Here is a 25,264-nt window from a genome sequence, read left to right as displayed (position 1 = left end):
GGGAGGTTTGCAAAAGCTCTTTGGGACGGTTTAAACTAGTTTGGCAAGGAGACGGGAACCACAGCTACGGATCAGAGGATGGGGTAGCTGGTGAACAGGCAGATACAGCGTGCAGAGAGTCTGTGAGGAAGGATAGACAGTTGATCGGGCAAAGTTGCAGTCAGTACGATGGCTTGAAGTGTGTCCATTCTAATGCAAGAAGTATCAGGAAAAAGGGTGATGAACTCAGAACATGATCAGTATTTGGAGCTACGATGTTGTGGCCCTTACGGAGACTGGGATATCACCGGCAAGAATGTTTGTTGGATGTTCCGGGATTTAGATGTTTCAAAAAGAATGGTAGGGGAGGTAAAAGAGGTTGGGGAGTGGCATTGCTAATCAGGAATAGTATAACAGCTGGGGAAAGGGAGTTTATCGAGGAGGGTTTGTCTTATGGGCGGAAGTCAGAAACAGGAAAGGAGTAGTCCCTTTATCGGGAGTTTTCTATCGACCCCTCAATAGCAACAAAGACACGGAGGAGCAGATTGGGACACACATTTTGCAAAGGTGAAGAAGTAACAGGGTTGTTGTCATGGGTGACTTCAACTTCCCTAATATGGATTAGAAACTCCTTTGGGAAAATAGGTTGGATTGTGCAGTCTTTGTTGGGTGTCCTCAGGAAGCATTCCTGACTCAAGATGCAGATAGGCGGACAAGAGGGGAGGCCATACTGTATTTGGTGCTTGACAACAACCAAGTCAGATGTTAAATCTCTCAGTGGGAGAGCATTTCACTGATAGGGATCATAATCCCTGACCTTTACTATAGTCATGGAGAGGGATAGGAGCAGATGGTAGGGAAACTTTTTAGTTGGGGAAGGGAAAATTACAATGGTATTAGGCAGGTATTAGGCAAGTGTGGAGCATAAATTGGTATCAATATCCTCAGGAAAACACACGGCAGAAATGTGGAGGTTGTTTAGAGAGCACTTGCTGCGAGTGCTGAATAGGTTTGTCTAACTGACGCAAGGCCTGGCGGGCGGGGCAGGGTGGGGGCAAGCGGAATGGGAGGGTGAAAGAACCTTCCAGAAGAGATGTTGAACATGTAGTCAAGAGGAAGAAGGAAGCTTACTTAAGGTTGAGCAAACAAGGATCAGACAGGACTCTAGAGGGTTACAAAATAGCCAGGACGGAACTGAGGAATAGACTTAGAAGAGTTAGAGGGGGCATAAAAAAGTCTTGAAGAGCAGAGTTAAGGAAAACCCCAAGGCGTTCTACACTTCCATGAGGAACAAGAGGATAGCCAGAGTGAGGGTAGGGCCGATCAGAGATAATGGAGGGAAGTTGCGCCTGGAGTCAGAGGAGGTAGGAGAGATCCTTAATGAATACTTTGCTTCAATATTCACTAGTGAGAGGGATCTTGTCATTTATGAGGACTGCGTGAAACAGGTTGATACACTCAAATGTTAAGAAGGAGGATATGCTGAAAATATTGAAAAACATGAGAATAGATAAGTCCCCAGAGCCAGATGGGAAATACCCAAGGTTTAAATGGAAAGCAAGGGAAGATATTGCTGCACCTTTGGCGATGATCTTTCCATTCTCCCTGTCCACTGGAGTAGTACCAGATGATTGGAGCCTGGCAAATGTTATTCCCTGGTTCAAGAAAGGGAATGGGGACCACCTTGGGAATTACAATCTTACATCTGCGGTGGGCAAATTATTGGAGAGGATTCTGACAGATAGGATTTATGATTATTTGGAAAAGCATAGCTTGACTAGAGATAGTCAGCATGGCTTTGTGAGGGGCAAGTTATGCTTCACAAACCTTATTCAATTCTTTGAGGATGTGACAAAACACATTGATGAAGGCAGAACAGTGGATGTGATGTCACATGGATTTTAGCAAGATGTCTGATAAGCTTCCCCAGATAGGCTCATTCAAAACGTAAGGAGGCATGGGATATAGGGAAATTTGGTTGCCTGGATACAGAACTTGGCTGGCCCATAGAAGAAACAGAAGGCAGTTGATGGAAAATATTAAGCCTGAAGCTCGGTGACCAGTGGTGTTCCGCAGGGACCTCTGTTCTTTGTGATTTTTATAAATGACTTGGATGAGGAAGTGGAAGGATGGGTTAGTAAGTTTGCTGATGACACCAAGGTTGGTGGAGTTGTGGATAGTGTGGAGGACTGTTGTAGGTTGCAACAGGACATTGACAGAACGTAGAACTGGGCTGAGAAATGGCAGATGGAGTTCAACCTGGAAAAGTGTGCAGTGATTCATTTTGGTGTGTCGAATTTGAATGCAGATTACACGGTTAAGGGCAGGATTCTTGGCAGTGTAGAGAAACAGAGCGATCTTGGGGTCCATGTCCATAGATTCCTTAAAGTTGTCACCCAAGTTGATAGGGTTGTTAAGAAGGCATATGGCGTGTTGGCTTTCACTTGCAGGGGGGTTAAGTTTAAAAGTTCCAAGGTTAGGCTACAGTTCTATAAAACTCAGGTTAGACCACAGTTGGAAAACTGTAGTCAGTTCGCAGTGCCTCATTATAGGAAGGATTGGAAGCTCGAGAGGGTGCAGAGGAAATTTACCAGGCTGCTGCCTGGACTGAAGGGCAGGTTTTATGAAGAAAGTTTGAGGGAACTCGGGCTTTTCTCATTAGAGCGAAGAAGGATGAGAGGTGACTTGATAGAGTGTAGTGGACAGTGAAGAAGGTTACCTCAGATTACAACAGGATCTTGATCTGATGGGCCAATGGGCTGAGAAGTGGCAGATGGAGTTTAATTCAGATAAATATGAGGTGCTGCATTTTGGGAAAGCAAATCTTATCAGGACTTATACTCTTAATGGTAAGGTCCTAGGGACTGTTGTTGAACAAAAAGACCTTGGAGTGTAGGTTCATAGCTCCTTGAAAATAGAGTCACGGATAGATAGGATAGTGAAGAAGGTATTTGGTATGCTTTCCTTTATCGGTCAGAGTATTGAGTACAAAAGTTGGAAGGTCATGTTGTGGCTGTACAGGACAGTGGTTAGGATGCTTTTGGAATATTGCGGGCAATTCTGGTCTCCTTCCTATCAGAAAGATGTTGTGGAACTTGAAAAGGTTCAGAAAAGATTTACAAAGATGCTGCCCGGGTTGGAGGATTTGAGCCAGAGGTTTACAAAATCATGAAGGGCATGGATAGGGTAAATAGACAGCCTTTTCCCTGGGGTGAGGGAGTCCAGAACTAGAGGGCATAGGCTTAAGGTGAGAGGGGAAGATATAAAAAAGATCTAAAGGGTAACTTTTTCACGCAGAGAGTGGTGCATGTATGAAATGAACTGACAAAGGAAGTGGTGGAGGCTGGTACAATCACAATATTTAAAAGGCATCTGGATGGGTAAATGAATAAGAAGGGTTTGGAGGGATATGGGCCAGGTGCTGGCAGGTGGGACTAGATTGGGTTGGGATATCTGGTCGGCATGGACAGGTTGGACCGAAGGGTCTGTTTCCATGCTGTACATTTCTATGACTCTATGAGGTGTACAACATGATGACTGACATAGATAGAGTGGATAGCCAGAGACTTTTTCCCTGGGCCGAAATGGCTATCACAAGGGGGCATAATTTTAAGGTGATTGCAGGAAGGTTTAGGGGAGATATCAGAGGTAGGTTCTTTATGCAGAGAGTGGTGGGTGTGTGGAATACACTGCCATCAGTGGTAGAGTCAGATAAATTAGAGCCACTTAAGCGACAGTTGGATGATATTAAAATGAAGGGTATGTAGGTTAGTCTGATCTTCGAATAGGATAAAAGGTCAGCACAACATCGAAGGGCCTGTACTGTGTTGTAGTGTTGTATGTGTTATGTTCTAAGGAAGTGATGCTGCATCTCTACAAATCACTGGTCAGACCACATTTGAAGTATTATGTTCAGTTCTGGGCACCCTATTTAAGGAAGGGTGCTAAAGTCCTGGAGAAAGTACAAACAAGATTTGCTGGAATGATACAAGGAATGAGAGATTTCAAATAATAGGATAGATTAGAGAAATTGTGCTTATTCTCCTTGCATGAGAGAAAATTAAGAGATTACCTTATTGCATTGTTCAAAATTATGAACAATTTTGACAGGGTACAGAGGGATATTCTGTTTCTACTAGCTGGTATGGCAGTAACAAAGGATTACAATTTCAAGATTATCAACAAGGAAGCTAGGAATGAGATAAGGAGAAACTTTACTCAGAGAGTTCTTAGGATTTAGAGTGCACTGCCTGGGGGAGTGGTGGAGGGAAACTCCAGCAGAGGTTTTGAAGAAGAGCTACTTGAAAGATTCTATTCGAAAGTGTTACGTTTAGAGGGCTTCAAAGATAGGGCTGGAGAAAGACACCAGCTGGTTAGCTCTTTTGGAACTGGTACAGGCAACTGTAAAGTTCTTTGATTCTAGGTCTAAACTGGAAAAACAAAGTTCTTGGTTTCATAGTTCTATTATGTTGCTTATAATCCTGTCAACACATTAGAACGTGACTAAGCAGCTTGTTTTTAAAACTGTGTTAAGTGACCAAACATATAGTCATAGAGATGTACAGCACACTCATGCTGACCAGATATCCTAAATTAACCTAGTCCCACTTGCCAGCATTTGGCCCATGTCCCTGGAAACCCTTTCTAATCATATACCCATCCAGATGCTTTTAAATGTTGTAAATGTACCAGCCCCTGCCACTTCCTCTGGCAGCTCATTTCATACACACACCACCCTCTGTGTGAATAAGTTGCCGCTTAAGTCCCTTTTAAATTTTTTCCCTCTCGCCCTAAATGTATGCTCTCTTGTTCTGGACTCCCCTACCCTAGGGAAAACACCTTGACCATTCACCCTTTCTGTGTCCCTCATGATTTTATAAACTTCTAAATACCACCCTCAGCCTCTAATGATCGAGGGAAAATAGCCCCAGCCTTTTCAGCCTCTCCCTATAGACCAAACCTTCCAACCCTGGCAACACTGATGTAAATCTTTTGTGAGCCCTTTCAAGTTTCACAACATTTTTCCTACAGCAGGGGACTAGAATTGAACGCAATATTCCAAAAGTGAACTAACCAATATCCTCTACAAGTGCAACATGACCTCCTAACTCCTATACTCAATGCATTGACAAATAAGTGCAAGCATACCAAACACCTTCTTCACTATCCTGTATACCTGTGACTCCACTTTCAAGCAACTGCGAACCTGCACTTTGTTTCTGCACAAGGTCTCTTTGTTTGGCAACTTTCCCCAGGACTTTACCATTAAGTGTACAAGTCCTGCCCTGATTTCCATTTCCAAACTCCAGGTGGGACTTGAACCTGGGTCCCAAAAACATTCTCTGGATCTCTGGATTAACAGTCTAGCAAAATACGACTAGGCTATTACCTCCTTAACTGGATATTTCACTGGATATCATATCTTCATAATTATTACATGATTACATATTTATCTATAATCTGGAGCAAATATTAAAAAATGTAGGTTAGCTTACTGTAACGTTGGTCAATTGTATATGGTATATAAACAATCCCATCTCTTGAACGAGGCCACAGGCATGACCTGGGACCAAATAAACATTTCTTAGCATTTTTGGAACTTCCAGCTGCAATATCTCCAAATATAATATCCTTCTTGTTTTCTTCCCCTAAGGTGAGAAAGAAATTCCAACTGCTAAAAATGTAAAATATAAATATGCAATATATAGATTCAACTAGATGTTAAAGCAGCCATAGGATTTTCTTGAGATTACATGATATATTTAAGTTTATCCACCATCCAAAGCAAAGATAATCACATTTTGGTTAATGTCTCTAAGCACCATAACACATCCCATTTCATGTAAGTTTGGCAAAGGTCAAATAATAACATTCTGGTCTTTTTTTTAATGCAAAATTGAGATTCAATAGCATTAAATTTATTGAAGGAAAATATTGCAAAATCTCCTTTGAAACTGAAAATATACAGAAGAAAAAGCAACTTGCATTTGTTCACAAGTTCTAAGAGGTAATTCTTAGGTGGTTCCACAGTGACATTTCTCCCAGCCTAAGGTTTCTCCATAATACATTATCAACTCCAGTGCTGTGCTATTACTGGGATTTGTTCCATATAAATGTTCAATGGCATATTGTTATGATACATTTAGGAGGGATGTACAAATATTTTGCACAGTCTTTACAGAAGAAGACACTAACAGCATTCCAAAAATACCAAATAATCAAGGCATAAAAGGGGAGAAAACAAACACAATAACTATAACTGAGAAATAATGCTTAGGAAACTAATACCAACAATTCCTCTCAACCAGACAGATTGCATCCTAGGATATTAAAAATATAGCTACAGAGATAATGGATGACTGCTAGTGGTCTTCGAGGTCCCAGAGGATAAACAAATAGTTGAAAAAAAAGGCAACCCTCAGCCAGTTATCTTAATATCTATTGTTGATAAATGTTCGTCTTCTGTGATAGTAGAGCAGCATTTTTTTATTTATTTGCTCATTGAGTATCCACAGACTACTCGCTGTTGAGAATAGCACTCTCATACATAAAGGTGTATTTTGACAGTTCTTGACAGGTCTACACTTGTTGATAGACCTTGTCTCCTGTTAACATTCTTGACACTTCATAACTGATTGATGCTTGTTACAAATCTTGGGAGGTTTGACAGTTTCATGGGGCACTTGCACGTGTCACACACAATCTTCTCCACAGTTAACAGTCCAAAAGGGCACCAGAACAATGTCCCCTCCCTCACCATCAAAGTGCTCCTAACTACACTCCCAAGCTGCCCTGAGATCATACACGGGTGTAGCTGGGTTCTACAAAGTACTCTGCCTACCTAAAATAAATGCACTGACAACAGACTTGCTCTTTCATGGTCTAATCTCCACACTCTTCCTGACAGCAGAGGATCTCAGTGGAGATTAATCATGTGAATGGCCAACTGCCTCCAAGAACCATGCAACCCCACTGAAAATGAGAAACATCAGGTTTAGGATGCGTTGGTTGTTGGTGGATGGTGGGAAGTTTGGAGGGTCATGTGTGAGGGCCTGGACAGGGGCCACCCAACATTTTTTTGTCAATTTTATTGCAGAGGAGTGTGGCTGAACAAAGAGACCTTGGAGTGTAGGTTCATGGATCCTTGAAAGTAGAGTCGCAGGTAGATAGGATAGTGAAGGTGATGTTTGGTATGCTTTCCCTTATTAGTCAGAACATTGAGTACAGGTGTTGGAAGGTCATGTTGTGGGTATACAGGACATTGGTTAGGCCACTTTTGGAATATTGCGTGAAATTCCGATCTCCTTCCTATTGTGAAACTTGAAAGGGTTCCAAGAAGATCTACAAGGATGTTGCCAGGGGTGGAGGATTGAGCTATGGGGAGAGGCTGAATAGGCTGGGGCTGTGTTTCTGTCGGAGGCTGAGGGATGACCCTATAGAGGTTTATAAAAACATGAGGGGCATGGATAGGGGCATGGTCTTTTCCCTGGAGTAGGGGAGTCCAGAACAAGAGGGCATAGGTTAAGGATGAGAGTGGAAAGATATAGAAGGGGCAACTTTTTCACACAGAGGGTGGTGTATGTATAGAATGAGCTGCCAGAGGAAGTGATGGAGGCTGGTACAATTACAACATTTCAAAGACATCTGGCTGTATGAATAGGAAGGGTTTAGAGGGAGATAGGCCAAGCGGTGGCAAATGGGATGAGATTAGGTTAGGATATCTGGTCGGCATGGATGAGTTGGACCAAAGGGTTTGTTTCCATGCTGTACTCTTCTATGACTCTAGGAGGTATTTTCGATTATGGCCAAAATCAGGTACATTGTATTTAAATTTTAACTTGGTCAAAAACTCCACAGTTACAGAAATGTTCAGGGCCAGAAAATGAAAGATGGATTTTGACTCTAAGCAATTGTGGATGCAAAACTATATATTTCTGAATGTGTCTTTATACCAGGCTATTTCAAATTTTAGCAAACATAGGGAAGTTCTACCCGTCAACATTAACTTTCAAGATGTGCACAAACAATGGCTACTTGGATAAGGCTCTGCACAGCTAGTATGGAAATGTATCCCTGAAAGTAAAGTCTTGAGGAAAGAAGGCAAGGGCAGAAAAATTAGAAATATTTGTCAATAATTAACCATAGAAGCTATATTGGAAAAGCCTCAAAATGTACTTGCAAGGAAACATGCTAAACAACTAACATCTCACTCACCAACCTTCACCCACCCCAAATAAACAACTTGACTTCAAAGTTTCTGTACTCACCAGCTGTTTAAAGTAATAATATAAAAATATTAGAAGTGTTTTAAAAACAGTTATTTTACTTACTTGGCTACAATTACAATATTATAAAGTTGTAATTTACCATTTAATTAATTTTAAGTACTTTTTAAATTCATTGCAGAACTTTTCCTCATTAACTTAAAGTTTCCACAGACTTTGATGCGGGCATAGATTTAAGGTACGGGGCAGAAGATTTAAAGGAGACCTGAGAAAATGTTTTATCACTCAGAGGGTGGTGGGAATCTGACACTTACTGCCTTTAATGGTGGTAGAGGCAGAAACCCTCATAACAATTACTCAGCAATTAGGTGTACACGGGATGCCAAGGCACACAATGACTATAGACCTGGAAGTAGAATATTTCGGTGGTTGTTTTTGACTGGTGCAGACTTAATGGGCCAAAGGGCCTTTTTCTTTGTTGTAGTTTTTGAAAGATTAAAAATAGTTGAAAAATAGCTTAAGAACCAAAAAAAAATTACTGCAACTCCTGTAAGGCTGCTGCATATAAGGATGCACTGCTTCTATGTGCTAAGATCAAAAGGAATGTGGCCTCAGCATTTCCGCATCTCGCCAGTAACTTCCTTCACTGATTGCTGCATCCTGAAATCTGGACAGGAAATTCCTAAAGTTCTAGTGTAAAAAAGTGAAATGGAGTTTAAGTTATGGTCAATAGCAAGTGCCTCAGACTGGTGACAAGAAGATCTAGGCCAACATATACACGTTCTTTTTTATAACTTTCAAGCACAGTCAACTCAACTTCTCTCCTGATTTATTGGTGGAGTGGTTTATTTTGCTCTGCCATCATTGTCTTAACCAAATTCTGCTTATTCTGCACAAAGTAAGGATCCAACCAAAGAGTTCACTTTTTCATACACATTTCCAATTTGGAGAATATTTTACACTTCTTAATGTTACACTTTTTATTTCTTTTTTGTTGCTACATGTCAGTTACACACATAATTTAAAACAAAGTACTCCTTTAATGCTTACCAATCCAATGGTTAATTTCTGTAATCCTGGAAAATATATCCACTTCACTGTTCTCTCTGAACCTTGTTCTGAAAAAACCTGAAAATCAGTATTGATTAAGAATTATAGGTTTCATGTTTCCCCAACGCCGCTGAAGTGTTCTCTGACTGGGAGAAAACATCCCTGTCTGGTGATTGTTGCGTAGTGCCCATTCATCTGTTGTCATAGCGTGTTTGGTCTCACCAATATACCATGCCTTAGAGCATCCTTGCCTGCAGCGTATGAGATAGACAACACTGGTCATTGCACATGAGTACTTGCCATGCGCATGGTGGGTGATGTCCCCACATGTAATGGTAGTATCCATGTTGACACTCTAACATGTCTTGCAGTGGTTGCCAGGACAGGGTTGTATGCTGTCATGATCGATGTTGACCTCAAGGCTGGACAGTTTGCTGTAAACAATGGTCTATTTAATGTTTGGTGGTTGTTTAAAGGCAAGAAGGGAGGGCGTAGGGCAGATCCTCATCGATAATGTCTTGCAGGCTGCAAAGAACATGGCATAGTTCCTCCACTCCCGGGAAATACTGGACAATAAAGGGTACCCTATCAGTCATATTCAGTGTCTGTCTCCTGAGGAGACCATTACAGTTTCTCGCTGTGGCATGTTGGAACTGGCAATCGATGAGTTGAGCATTGTCTCCTGTTCTTATAAGAGCATCCTTCAGCACCTTCAGGTGTCCATTCTGTTCCTCCTTAGCTGAGCAGATCCTATGTATGTGTAGAGCTTGTCTGTAGGGGATGGCTGTTTTAATATGTTTAAGGTGGAAGCTAGAGAAGTGCAGCATCACGAGGTTATCCGTGGGCTTGCGTTACAGTAAGGTATGAGGTGCCTGTCCTTGATGGTGACGCTTGTGTCAAAGAATGAGACTGATTTGAAACAGTAGTCCATGGTAAGACTGATGGTGGGATGAAACTTGTTGATATCACTATGTAGCTGTTTCAGTGTCTCCTCTCCATGGGTCCAGAGGAAGAAAATATCATTAATATATCTGGTGAATAGTGTTGGTTGGAATTCTTGTTCAGCAAAGAAGTCTTGTTTGAACTTGTGCGTGAAATGTTGGCATATTAGGGTGCAAATTTGGTCCCCATGCCTGTTTCGTGTGTCTGGATGAAGAACTGGTTGTCAAAGGTGAAGATATTGTGGTCACCTATGAAGCGGATGAGTTGTAGAATGGTGCCTGTAGAGTGGCAGTAGTTGGTATTGAGTACTGAGGCTGTTGCAGCGATGCCAACATCATGGGCGATGCTTGTGTAGAGCGCCAAAATGTCCATGGTGACAAGGAATGTTCCTGGTTCAATTGGTCCATAGGTGCCTAGTTTCCATAAAAAAATCTGTAGTGTCGCGACAGAAGCTAGGGACCCTCTGCTCAATGGGTTTCAAGATGCCGTTGACATAGCGAGAGAGGTTCTCACACAGGATCCCATATCCTGATACGGTGGGATGTCCAGATTTGTTGGCTTTGAGAATCTTCGGAAGGCAGTAGAAGTACATTGGATGATAGTGTGTAGGGTATTCTGAAGGATGGGATCAAAAGTCTTGATCGATCTGCTTAGTTCACAGGTGTGCTCTTTGGTCAGATTGGCTGGTAGTTGCCTGTAGTTGCCACAGCGAGAAACTGTAATGGTCTCCTCAGGAGACAGACATGGGATATGACCGATAGGGCACCCTTTGTTGTCCACTACTTCCTGGGGGCAGAGAAACTACTCTTCGCCATGTTCGTTGCAGCCTGCAAGACATTATCGATGAGGACATGCACCTCTCCAAGTTCTTCCCTATACCTCCACTTTTCGCCTTTAAACAATTGCCATTGTTTGCAGCAAACTGCCCGGCCTTAGGACAACATCAAACACAACACCATACAACCCTGTCCTGGCAACCACTGCAAGATGTGTCAGAGTGTTGACATGGATATTACCATTACACACGGGGACCCCACCCACCATGTGTGTGGTAGGTATACATGAGACTCGGCCAATATTGTCTATCTCATACGCTGCAGGCAAAGATGCCCCAATGCCTGGTACGTTGGCGAGATCAAGCAGATGCTACAACAACGAATGAATGGACACAGTGCAACAATAGCCAGACAGCGATGTTCCCTTTCAGTCAGGGAACACTTCAGCAGTCAAGGTCATTCAGCCTTGGATCTTCAGCTGACCATCCTCCAAGGCAGAGTTCAGGATATGCAACAAGTCGCCGAGCAGAGGCTGAAAACCAAGTTCGGCACCCATGAGGATGGCCTCAACTGGGGGTCTTGGGTTCATGGCACACTACAGGTGACCCCACTACACTATACACACACTTAATACTTCACACACACACTCATACATTAGTGCACACGCACTCTCTTACACAATACACACACACACACACACACACACACACACACCCTCTCTTATAGACATGCTTTCATTCACGCACACATCCTGTCCCAGGCTTAGACTCAATCTATGGGGTGAATCTGCATTTGCAGAACTGTATCTTCAGATACCTTCTATTTTGTTCAAAAAGCACAGAATCTGTAAGCAGTCAGTCCATGTGACATTTTATCAATTCCTACTTTCGAAACAGAACCGGTCTGACTCAAGGTTGGGACACAGACAGACTCTACCATCACACCTTTAATGCATTGGCTGAGCTGAGATGTAATTTTTTAAGAATGAAACCTTAAGTTAATTCAGATAAATGTGAGGCGCTACGTTTTGGGAAAGCAAATCTTAGCAGGACTTATACACTTAATGATAAGGTCCTAGGGAGTGTTGCTGAACAAAGAGACCTTGGAATGCAGGTTCATAGCACAGGTAGATAGGATAGTGAACAAGGCATTTGGTATGCTTTCCTCTATTGGTCAGAGTATTGAGTACAGGAGTTGGGAGGTCATGTTGCGGCTGTACAGGACATCGTTTAGGCCACTGTTGGAATATTGCATGCAATTCTGGTCTCCTTCCTATTGGAAAGATGTTGTGAAACTTGAAAGGGTTCAGAAAAGATTTACAAGGATGTTGCCAGGGTTGGAGGATCTGAGCTATAGGGAGAGGTTGAGTAGACTAGGCCTATTTTCCCTGGAGCGTTGGAGGCTGAGGGGTGACCTAATAGAGGTTTATAAAATTATGAGGGGCATGAATAGGGTCAATAGACAAAGTCTTTTCCCTGGGATCGGGGAGTCCAGAATTAGAGGGCATAGCTTTAGGATGAGAGGGGAAAGAGACCTAAGGGGCAAATTTTTCACGCAGAGGATGGTACGTGTATGGAATGAGCTGCCAGAGGAAGTGGTGAAGACTGGTACAATTGTAACATTTAAAAGGCATCTGAATGGTTATATGAATAAGACGGGTTTGGACAATTGTGGGCTGGATACTAGCAGGTGGGACTATATTGGGTTGGGATAGCTGGTCGGCATGGACAAGTTGGACATCTCTATGACTCTATGTCTATGACTGGAATTAAGTTCTGCGATTTACATGTTAATCAATTAAAACCTGCACCCTGTTCTAAGTGATTAAAGACTTAACACCAATCTAGGTTTGTTCAGTTGTATAACACTTTGATCTTTTAGTATAAATTCTGTGTTCGATGATCCTGCCCCACTGTCGTCCCATTTTCCTATCCCTGTATCAGTCAAAGCAAAACGCTCAGAGACACCGTATAGTTTCACCTCCTTCATCTTTATTCCGGGCCCTGGAGGGAGAGAGAACGATCGCCCACATGCACAGAGACATGAGTTCTCGGTCTTCTCTCTTGCAGGTGGGAGCATCCAGATAAGGCAACATATATATTGACTGGATGATCGTCACAATCAGCGAGTATCAATAGTAAAGCCTAAACCATCTGCTGTTACACAGTGAATGTTCTTAACCTTGTTAACTGGCTTCACATAATGAATACTTTTCAGCTTGTTAACTGACTTTACAGACTGAATTCTTCTTCACCTTGTTAAAAGGCTTCACATAATTAATGCCTTTCCACCTTGTTAACCCACTAACCTTGCCTCCAGCATTGTTTGCTGCAAGTTCTTATCTGATCTGAGTCATGCTAGCTGAACCTTTTGTTTCACAAAAACTCAAAACTTAACTCTTTCCCTATCTGCTCATATCTTATACACTTTCTCGTTCCCTCTTTTTATCATTTCATGATAACCACATAGACATTACCATTTTTCATAAGACTCTGACAACCAGTATTTAAGCAAGTTATTGATACGTAGCATACAATCTTTGTAACAATAAAAATTACTAGTCCGTTACTGTAAACAGAATTTGAAGAATCCGCCCATGTGGAAAAAAAAATTCACCAGTAAAGTTCTTAAATCTGCAGTCCTTAGTGACCATTCAATCCCCTCCAAGTCAAGTGGAAACTCATTCAGTAAAGTCCAACCTGAATAAAAATTCAGTCTGTCCTTGCACCACTCCTCAGAGAAATCTCAATTCTTGGATAAGGGAAGTGAAATACTTAACAAAGCTGCCGAGACTTCCATCCTTGTAGAGATACTTCAGATGGAGGATACCAGTACATCTGACTGTACAGTACAGCAGCTGCAGGTTAGGTGAACGCAACATTCATTGTTGCGTCTGCTCCTGCTCTGCTGTTAAATGTAACAGAGCCAACTAGCTGTTGTGATGCTAGCTTGATCAGCGAGCCTTCATATCCCTTAAATGATCGAAAGACAAGGTAAAGCTCACTTGGTTCAATGTCCGTAGGAAGGCCACTGAAAAAAAGCGTACCAACCTCCTCTTCACTGTTGTTAGCTTCTTCACTTGTCGTGCTGATGACTGGGGAGCTGATTGAATCCATTGGATCGGGTTGTGGAGGGGCAGGCAGTGGTCAGAAGGTGTGCTTTACCTGTGAATGGAGAAACCCTAGAGACGATGTTAGCTGCTGAAAATATCTCTTCACTTCCCCTCTCATTCCTTCCTTGCCAAGGTGGTTATCAGTATGAAGACAGTCACACAATTAACTACACTCAATTGTGTCTGCCTATTTCAACATTCTTAGTCATCTTGAAACCTATTACTCTGTTCACTATTTATGGCATTATCGAGTTTTATACAATCCATAAACTACTAAATTGTACTGCCTAAACAATTAGAAACAATCAATGGTCCTAAAATCAATCCTTCGGTGGACCCCATTCAGGTTATTCAAAAGTTATTTTCCTTTAACAAATTGAGACTTGGTCAGGAAAAGTATTTCAAAAGTCTGGAACAGCAAGAAAACAAAATGTTTCCTGTCCTTCAGTCATTGCAGAGGTAGTTTCAGTTCAGATTTAAATCCCAAATATTCATGGGAAACAAATGCAGAATATTTTAAAATATGTCCTCCAAATGAACCTTCCCAAATACAGTGGTAATTTTGGTAGAGATCAACATTCTTTGAATTTGCAATATGAAGGGGGCCAATGAAGTATTAACAATAACTGAAAGAATTTAAATAGCTCAGCCTCAATTTCTAATATTCTCTAGAAAATCGTAACAAAACACCAAACTAAAAATGCACTCTTTGTGAACGCACTGCATTAAAATCACAGCAGCAAAGATATTATAATATAATACTCTCCACTGGCTAAAGCATGACCACTGACCTAACTTTTTTTTAAACAGGCATTGTAGAATTTCCAACAAATCAGGGTTCAAGGCACACAATCAATTTGTTTTAAGGTTTGATTATTTTAAAAAGGACATAATGATGTACAATTTCAATGTAAAAACAAAATCTGCCCATTACACAGCTCACAAAACATATTGAATTGAGATCCTAATTCAAACAAGGCAAAACAGTTACTTAAAAAGGATTTTCCAAGCCAGTATTTTATCAAACCAATATTTTTGAACATCAAACACTCTCAGCATGGCACAGTTTACATTGAAACTTTCCTTTTTAAACCCAAGTATTAGTAGAACCTTAATTTCAGCATTTCTCGTTCTTATCTATTTCTTTTTCCATTCTTATAAAAAGAGAAAGCCCTCGCAGCAGAACACATGGCGCCGCAGTCCAAGCCACTTTCTTCCCCTAGAACAAAGAGTCGCAGAGCCTCAAATTTCGCCACTTGGGGACTTTAACCCTTTTCTCACTTTACTCCTCAAAGGGGCTCAAACCCCAATCAAACACAGATGATTCAAATCCCACTTAAACACAGACAATTCAAATCTCACTTAAACACAGAGGACTCAAATCTACAGAGGACTCAAATCTCACTTAAACACAGAGGACTCGAATCTACAGAGGACTCAAATCTCACTCAAACACAGAGAACTTGAATTTCAATGAAACACAGGGAACCCGAATCCCGCTTAAACACAGAGAACTGGAATCCCACTGAAACACAGAGAACTGCAATCCCACTTAAACACAGAAGACAAGAACCTCAATACTGCACGGAGGACTCAAACCTCAATTTAACCCACTCAGGGGACTTGAACCCCAATACCGTGCAGAGTACTTGAACCTTAATTGAACCCACCTGGAAGAGTCAAACCCTGATACAGCGTGGAGGACCCAAATCTTAATTTAACCCAGGAGACTTAAACTCCCCCCCACCCCACCCAATCCAGCGCAGAGAACTTGAACCTGTCAGCGTGCTTGCAAAACTATGTCTCTCAACTGAACTAATTACCATTCAAGGAGTCCATAAAATAGAGTGATTGAGTGAGGGAACCGTTTCCAGCACCCAGGAATATCGAGAGGGACCAAAGTTTAAACTCTTACCTTGTGGGCCCGTCTTGAGACATGGATGTTCTGGGTGATGTTGACACCATCTGATTGTAACCAACCATTTGGATCATGTTGACTAAACCAATATTGTCGTCCCATTCTCGTCTCAGTCAAAGCAAAACGCTCAGAGATACTGTATAGTTTTACCTCCTTCATCTTTATTCTGGGACCTGGAAGGAGAGAGAATGATCGCCCATGTGCAGAGACATGAGTTCTCGATCTTCTCTCCAACAGCAGCCTACCAATGAATTATATAGTCACTTGCAGGTGGGAGCATCCAGATAAGGCAATATATATATTGACTGGATGATCGTCACAATCAGCGAGTGTCAATAGTAAAGCCTAAACCATCTGCTGTTACACAGTGAATGTTCTTAACCTTGTTAACTGGCTTCACGTAATGAATACTTTTCAGCTTGTTAACTGACTTTACAAACTGAATTCTTCTTCACCTTGTTAAAAGGCTTCACATAATGAATGCTTTTCCACCTTGTTAACCCACTAACCTTGCCTGCAGGACCCCATTGTTTACTGCAAGTTCTTATCTAATCCAAGTCATGCTATCTGAACCTTTTGCTTCACAAAAACTCAAAACTTAACTCTTTCCCTATCTGCTCATACCTTATACACTTTCTCACCATTAGCTACCTGATGAAGGAGCAGTAAATTGGTAATCCTTTTACAAGTGTCCTGATTGCCTGACTTGGTATGGTTTGCTGAAATCAGTCAATGTCTCTTCTTAACATGAGCAGGGATCATTGGAGTCAGGAAGGACTGGAAAGTAGCTAATGTTACACCCCTACATAAGAAGGAATGGAGGCAAAGGACAGAAATTATAGGTCAGTTAGTCTGAACTTAGTTATTGCTAAGATTTTAGAGTATTATTAAGAATGAGATTGCAGAGAACTTGGAAGTGCATGGTAAAATTGGGCTGAGTCAATATGGCTTCATCAAGAGGAAGTCGTGCCTGACAGATCTGTTAGAATTCTTGGAGGAGGTAACAAGCAAGTGAGACAAAGGAGAGCCAATGGACATAATATGTTTGGATTTCCAGAAGGACTTTGACAAGGTATCACACCAGGCTGCTAAACAACATATGCCCATGGTTTTAGGGACAAGGTTCTGGCATAGATAGAGGATTGGCTGACTGGCAGAAAGCAGAGAGTATGGATAAAGGATGGCAGCCAGTGACAAGAGGAATCCTGCAGGAGTCAGTGTTTGGACCACAACTATTCAAACTACACATCAACGATCTGGTCGTTAATTTTCTAAGTTTTCAAGATGATACAAAAATAGGTGAAGTGCAAGTAGTGTTGAGGAAGTGGGGAGTTTGCAGCAAAACTTGAACAGGCTAGGAGACTGAGCAAAGAAGTAGCAATTGGAATGCATTTTAATTGGCAGAATAGAGATGTAGACTATTTTCTAAATGGGGAAAGGTTTCAGAAATCTAAAGCACAAAGAAGTTCAAGAGTTCTTTTAAGCTTTTTGTGCAGGTTCAGTTGGCAGTAGGAAAACTAATGTAATATTTCACTTCATTTCAAGAGGGCAAGTGTACAAGTACAGGGATGCACTGGTGTATAAGATTCTAGTCAGTATTTGGAATGCTGTGAGTAGTTTTGGGCCCTGTATCTAAGGAAAGATGTGCTGGCCTTAGAGGGAGTCCAGAGGAGATTCACAAAAATGATCCTGGGGATGGAAAGGCTTGTCATATGAGGACTATGTGTTTGTACTTGCTGGAATTTAGAAGGATGGGAGGAGATTTGATTGAAATTTACAGAATACTGAGAGGGCTGGACAGAGTGGACGTTGAGAAGATGTTTCCACTAGGAGGAGAGACTTGGACCTGAAGGCACAGCCTCAGAATGAAGGGTTGCCACTTTAGAACTGAGTTCAGGAGGAATTTCTTCAGCCAGAATGTGGTGAACCTGTGGAACTTATTGCCACAGAAGCCTGTGGATGCCAAATCAGTGAGTTTCTGATATGTTCTTGATTAGTTACTGACAAGTTACTGGGAGAAGGCAGGAGAATGAGGTTGGGAAACATATCAGCCTTGATTGAATGGTGGAATAGACTTGATCTGCCAAATGGCTTAACTTCTGCATTTATGATCTCTCCTCATGCATCTGCAGTATTCTTTGCAACCAGAAAGTTTAACATAATGAATGTGGTAATTTCCAATTCTTATTTTTGAGAAGGCTAGTGTAGTCATTAGTGATTATTCTCATTATATTTACATTTAGTGAATGTTACTTGCTGAATTATTAAAATTTAGTTTGGTTGTGAATATTATAGTTGCTTTAGATTCTGTATGGTTTGCACCCGTTTTGAATAGAAGACAACTGTTTATACACAATTACAAATTATAGTAATTTTCTAACTTCATTTTCTGCATGACAAATAATGGGATGACACAGTCTATGAATTATAGTGAACAAGATCCACGTACAAGGAATTGATATGAAATTCTAAAATATAGATAGTTTGCTTTTACAAAAAATGTATTGTGGTCATGGAATTGCGAATTTGAGCAGTAGAATCCTATTTTGTATACTATATAAACATGCATTGTATTAAGTAAATTTTACCTTCAATCCAAAACTATCTGGGAACAATATTCTGCAAAAGAAACAAACCTTGTAATGCCTTTGTTGTTGCATTATTCACCTGCATCAAAATAAATTTGTATTACAAACATAATCATACAAATAAATAAAGAATTCAGAGAATTTATTACTCCCTTACCATGAATGGATTGCTCCATGCTATGGTGACCAAGGATAAGATTAATTCTGCTTCAAAAGTGAAATCCATCCTTTGGTGTTACACTGTTATCTGACCAGCTGCCTTGTGTGAAAGCCTTGGATTGGAGAATTGTTCTAAATAGAATTGCATGTCTCTTATAACAAACAGACATGTTATGCATTAGCTAATCTGAACATAGTTATGATAATTATCATACTCCAGGGTAAGAAACATTTCAATGGCTTATTAATGTTCACATTATATTTGTAATATGATATTGTATTCTTATCTTAAATTATACTGTTATTGATCAAAAACACAGAAAAACAAAGAAATTTAAGGTATATGCATATTTTTCACCTTTACATAAATCTAGAAGAAAATATACTGTAATATGTGTCAATATGATTTGTACAAACACAAGTGAATGTATGTAAATATTTTGCATAACATATCATTCCAAGGCAAATTTGTTTTGGTGAATGCTACTGAGTGACATGTTGTTTCTGGTTTGTTTTTATATTTAAAGTATCATTTAATTTCAAATTATGTATACTATAGTCTGGATCAGATAGGTTTCATTTTCACATAGATTTAATGTCCTGACATCTGTTGAGGATTTGAAGCACTCCTCCAGCATCCACAAAGGGTAGAACCAACAAGCCAAGGTATAAACTGGCAAACGTTTTGAATTGCTCATGAAGTAGAAATACAGTAAAGTATTCAACAGTCGAAAAAAATTCCCTTTACATCCTCAGAAAACTGTCAATCAAATAAGGCAATTGGAAGTTCCACTCAAGAAAATATAATCTAAAGATACAATTGCAACATTTAAGAAGCATTTGGATGGGTATATGAATAGGAAGGATTTGGAGGGATATGGGCCAGGTGCTGGCAGGTAGGACTAGATTGGGTTGGAATATCTGGTCAGCATGGACGGGTTGGACCGAAGGGTCTGTTTCCATGCTGTACATCTCTATGACTCTATGACATCTTGCATTCCATTAGTACTGCACTCAAAAATGCCTAAAAGCAAGTTCTTGGCTCACTGTCTTCAGATATGTCACCCTGAGCCACCTTTCCTTACAGTTTTACTAGTGATGGATTGCCATTGCTTTCCACTGTCAATGGCAGAGCAAGCAGTTATATCTCAAGTCAACCTTAGCCAGAACACAGATTGAACTGGCACTGTTGAAAAATAGATACACACAGTTGTCATATGCACGTAAAACTTTAAATAGAACTGAAACTAACTCCTCACAGAAAGATTACAAAATTACTTATAAGTCCGAAACATTGATTAAAGATAGGAATTATCAAGAAGACTAATGCCAGATCTCCAAAATTAATTAAAAGTCCCAGCTATCCTATTCTGAATTTAGGCTTTTTAAACATGGATGAAATTACGCCATTTAGATTTAGCCATCACAAAAGCGAGTAGGCAAGTGATTAAAAATAAAGATAACTTTGCAAAAGAGGGCGTGGGTGAGAAAGATCAGAAAATCCTTGTTTGTCCCTGGAACATGCTGGAGGATCAGCTTTGTGTAAAGCTGAACTTCAGACTAATTGCAAGCGATTGCCACAAGTGTCAAGTGATCAATTAGTCAGCAAGTGCTGTGATATGGGAAAATGCTGATATTTTTCAGAAGTAGAGTTTTCTCCTTGAATAACAGTGTCAGTACAGCATTGTCATCAAAGTCTTTCAAACGATTGTTAGCAGAATAAAAAGGTCACAATGATGAGGCACTGCTAAAAATTAGCAGAAATATGAGGCTATTGTGGTTGGACAGCAATACCTTCAAGCATTGCAATAGTATTGTGTTTGCAATAGTATTGCAGTAAAATACAAAAACTCACCAGGAAAGGTGAATGAACTCTGGCTAACAAATAAAGTAACTTATAAAGCTGCAAGAAATAAAGGTAAGATCAAGGATTGGGAGCAATTTAAAATTCAGCAAAGGATGACCAAGACACTGATTAAGAAAGGGAAAAGCAAATATGATGGCCCACTGGCTAGTACATAAAAGCATTTCATATAAATTCGTTTAGCTTTGTGAAAAGGAAAATAATTATCAAGGACAAATGAGGGTCCATTACAAGCAGAGATAAAGAATTTATTATGGGTAATATGGAAATGGCGGAGAAACAAAACAATTATTGTACATCTATTTTCACAGTGAAAAAGCAGAAAATCTTCCAGAAATGCTAGGAAACAAAACGACTAGTGAAAATGAGGGACTGAAATAAATTAGAATTAATAATGAGATAGTAATCAAAGATTAACTGGGTTGAATATTGATTGATCCTCTGGACCATCCCTTATTAATGAAGGAGATGCCTTTCGAGATGGGAATGCATTGGTGATTGTCTTTCAAAATTCCTGTAGATTCCAGAGAATAGCAAATATAACCCCACTACTCAAAAGGAGGGAAAGATAAAATGGAGAACTACAAAGCTGCTGGTTTTACATCAGTAAAGAGGAAAATATCAGAATGAACAATAAATAATTAACTGAGAAACTGAGATTAACTGAGAAAACAATTAAACAGATGAGCAGAGTCAATATGGGTCATGAAGGTTCAACAAATCTACTTGAGGATGTTACTTATAGTGTAGATAAAGGAGAACCAGTAGATATAGAATACTAGAATTTTCAGAAGGTTTTTGATAAGGTACCAGACCTTCTCCAAAGAAGCTCACTTACATCAGTCTGGCGTGCGGTACATACATGCTTACTAGGCAAAGCAGTTAAGTTTCTCCAAGGTCTATGGCATGCCCTACTCCACCCCTTCACCCTCCCCCAGGTCTATAGCTACAAAATAGAGCCAATAAGATAGCCATTCCCCCTGAAGAAGTTAAGATGATTCATGTGGATCCAATGTTTCTTTCCCAGGAGTCACAGGGGTAACCCTAGCCCTAGCCCTAACCATATCCCAGGTTTGTGTCTTGAAATGATGGGTTCCCATGAGAAGCACAGCAGATAGTTTTTTTCTCTCTAAGGAGTGAGTAGTGGGGAACTCTATGGTGTCAATAAACTGTGGCACTGGAAAAAGCACAGCAGGCCATAAAGGTTAGGTGTGAAACATCAACTCTCTTGCTCCTCAGATGCTGCTCGACCTGCTCAGCTTTTTCTAGCACTACACTTGATCAACTCTGACTCTCCAGCATCTGTCGTCCTCAGTATCTCCAGGAAATCTGTTGGTGTGCCTCAGGATAAATCCAGCATGTATCTAAGGATTCAGCTTAGTTGAATGAAATGTAAGGCTTTATGAAATGAATTGGCTTTAAAGAAGTTAGCAATCTGCCACGAAGCAGTTAACCCATCCTGACAAGTGCACCACTCCTCCCTGTCTAGCACAACTGCAGATCTTAAGTTTCTCAGTTGTTATGTTCAAACCCAAGGCAAAGTTTCCAAATTCATTATAGTTCCAGGCAAGATACCCCCAAACTGTTCAGCTGCCAGGTGAAGACAGATACATTGGCTCTCTTTCTTTATTCATCCATGAGATGGTGATAGCCAAGTGGCTATTGCTGGAGATCCAGATACTGACCTGGGTTCAAATCTCACCAGGGCAGATGGTGGAATTTGAATTTTATAAAAATCTGGAATGAAATGTAATGGTGACCATGAAACCGTTGTCGGGGGACAAACACATCTGGTTTACTAATGTCCTTTAGAGGAAGACAATCTGCTGTTCTTACCTGGTCTGGCTTACATGTAACTCCAGACCCACAGCAATGCGGTTAACTATTAATTGCATGGGATGAAAATAAATGCTGGCCTAGCCAGCCAAGCCCACATCCCACAAATGATTTTTTTAAAAATGCCCTCTGTTGGTTACAACAGGTTATTAGGAAAGATCTTTCACTTTGCATGCCTTTCACCCAGACACAAATGAATTGGGTTTTAAATGAGCCAGTTTAATCAGGCTTAGTAATGAAACACACACATAGATCAGAAATATGAACCAAGCCTAAAAGGATAAAAGTTAAAAGAAGAGAAAGATCAGTCTCTGAATTGTTCATAAAGAGTGGATAGTTGAACGCTGTAGCCTTTGCAGTGGAGGTCAGCAGTGGCATTGATGTTGCTAGTTGAACAGCCAATTTCACAATCCTTAATAGTACAGAATTGGTACCATGGACCAATGATTTTCACTATTGTAAAAACCCATCTGGGTCCATTAGGGAAGGAAATCATGAAATGACCGTCCTGGTCGAGTGTGGGCTACATGTGACTCCAGACCAAAGTCATGTGATTGACTCTTAACCAACCTCTGCTATGGCCTAGCAAGGCATTCAGTTCAACTCTAATTAAGTTTGGGCAACAAATGTTAGCCTTGTCAGCAGTGTCTGCACCCATTAAAAACTTTTCTTTACTAATGGGTTGAAAGACTATGCAGAGCTGGCAAAAAAGTGGAGTTGAGGTCGAGATGAGATCAGACATGAGATCATATCAAATGTCAGGCTTAAGAATCTGAATTGCTTACTCCTACTCCTGGTTCTTATGCTCTTACGAATAAAGAAAATAATAGTTAAGTATCTAATTGAGTACTTATTCAACAATTCCAAGTAAGGGACACTGTCTTAAGGTATGTTTCCTTGAGAATAACTAGGTCAACTGATGCATCAATACTCCTGCATGTTGAACTCCAACTAAAAGCAGCACTGACAGTGGCAACGGCTCACAGTGTACTTTGGGTGGGGGACTTCAACATCCAAGAAGAATGATTTGGTAGCACAATCTTTGACCAAGATGTTCAAGACCTAAAGGACATAGCTGCTCGACTGGCTCTGCAGCAGGTGGTGAGGCAACCACCAAGAGAGACAAACCTCGGTGACCTCCTCCTCCTCACCAATAAACCTGTCAGATGGAACTGCCCATGACAGAATTCTTAGGGATGATCACCATACAGTCCTTGTAGAGATGAAGTGAAGAGGCCCTCCACTGGGTTGTGGGAATTCACCACCTTGCTAACTGGGATAGATTTCCAACAGTTAACAACTGAGTATCCATGAATCACTGTGAGCCATCAGCAGCAGGAAAACTGTATTCAAACACAATCTGTAAACACATTACGTGGCCTACGCCCCACTCATCTGTTCTTATCAAGTGAGTTGGCTAGAACTGGTCAAATTAAGAGTGCAGGAGGCATACCAGGAACAACACTAGGCATGCCTAAAAATAAGGTATCAGCCTGGTGAGATTACAATTCGGGACTATTTGTGTGCCAAATAGCAGAAGTAACATGCAATAGATAGGGCTAAATGATTCCACAACTAACGGATCAGATAAAACTCTATACTTCCTGTCACATCCAGTTGTGAATGGTTGTGGGCATTAAACAACATTTCGGGGAGGCTGCACAAACATTCCCAACCTCAATAATGTGACAGCAGAGAACATCATGACGAGGCTGAATTATTGACACCCATCTTCAATCAAAAATGTTGAGTAGATGATCCAGATCAGTCTCTTTCTGAAATTCCCAGCATCACAAATGCTAGTCTTCGGCCAATTTGATACATTCCAAGTAATGGCTAAAGGCTCTGGATATTGCAAAGCATAAGCGAAAGTGAGGACTGCAGATGCTGGAGATTAGAGTCGAGAGTGCGGTGCTGGAAAAGCACAGCAGCTCCGGCAGCATCTGAGGAGCAGGAGAATTGGGCAAAAGCCCTTTATCAGGAAAGAGGCTGTGAGCCAACGGGGTGGAGAGATAAATAGGAGGGGGTGGGGCTGGGGGAAGGTAGCTTAGAGTGCAATAGAAAAATGGAGGATGGGGGATAATGGTGATAGGGCGGAGAGGAGGGGGGAGTGAATAGGTGAGAAGGAAAATGGACAGGTAGGACAGGTCATGAGGGCAGGGCCGAGTTGGAAGTTTGGATAAGGTGGGGGGAGGGGAAATGACAAAATTGGTGAAATCCACATTGATGCAAAGGCTGTGAAACCTGACAATATATTGGCAATCGCACTGAAGACATGCTCCAAAACTAACTGTCCACCCATTCAAGCTACATTTACAACACTGGTGAGTATTCAGTGACATAGAAAATTGCCCCATCTATAAAAAGCAGGTCAAATTCAACCCAATCCAGCCTTATTAATCTACTCTCAATCTCTAGAATTGTGATAGAGGTTTTGTCAACAGTGTCACCAAAAGTTACTTGCACAGCAATAACCTGGTCACCGACGTCAGTTAGGTTCCACCAGAGTGAATTAGCTCCCAACCTTATTATAGCCTTAATTCAAATATGGACAAAGGAGCTGAACTCCACTGTGGAGGTAAGCTGACAGTGACTACCCTTGACATCAAGGCAGCATTTGACCAATGAAAAACTCTTTGGAAAACAGGAGTCAACTGGAATCATGATGAAACAGTTCCACTGCTTGGAATCAAATCTAACACATTGGAAGGTGGTGGTGGGTGCAGTTGAATCCCTTCACCCAGGACACCACTCTAGGAGTCCCTTTCGATAATGTCCAAGGCTTAATCATCAATAATGAAGTCCCCTCCATGAT

General features: G+C 41.0%; 1 protein-coding gene across 1 annotated transcript in view; it reads right to left on the bottom strand.

The window, feature by feature from the left end:
- Positions 1-14,088, bottom strand: part of LOC140493871 (embryonic protein UVS.2-like) — a 51,039-nt gene extending 36,951 nt beyond the window's left edge. Inside the window, exon 1 of the mRNA XM_072592864.1 lies at positions 13,977-14,088. Within this exon, the coding sequence (XP_072448965.1) occupies positions 13,977-14,088 (112 nt within the window). The remainder of the gene's footprint in view (positions 1-13,976) is intronic.
- Between the last annotated feature and the right edge of the window lie 11,176 nt (positions 14,089-25,264).

The sequence above is a fragment of the Chiloscyllium punctatum genome, chromosome 22 (assembly GCF_047496795.1).
Source record: "Chiloscyllium punctatum isolate Juve2018m chromosome 22, sChiPun1.3, whole genome shotgun sequence".
Classification (NCBI taxonomy): domain Eukaryota; kingdom Metazoa; phylum Chordata; class Chondrichthyes; order Orectolobiformes; family Hemiscylliidae; genus Chiloscyllium; species Chiloscyllium punctatum.
Note: the sequence above shows the minus strand (reverse complement) of the source record. Positions and strands in the feature narration are given on the sequence as shown.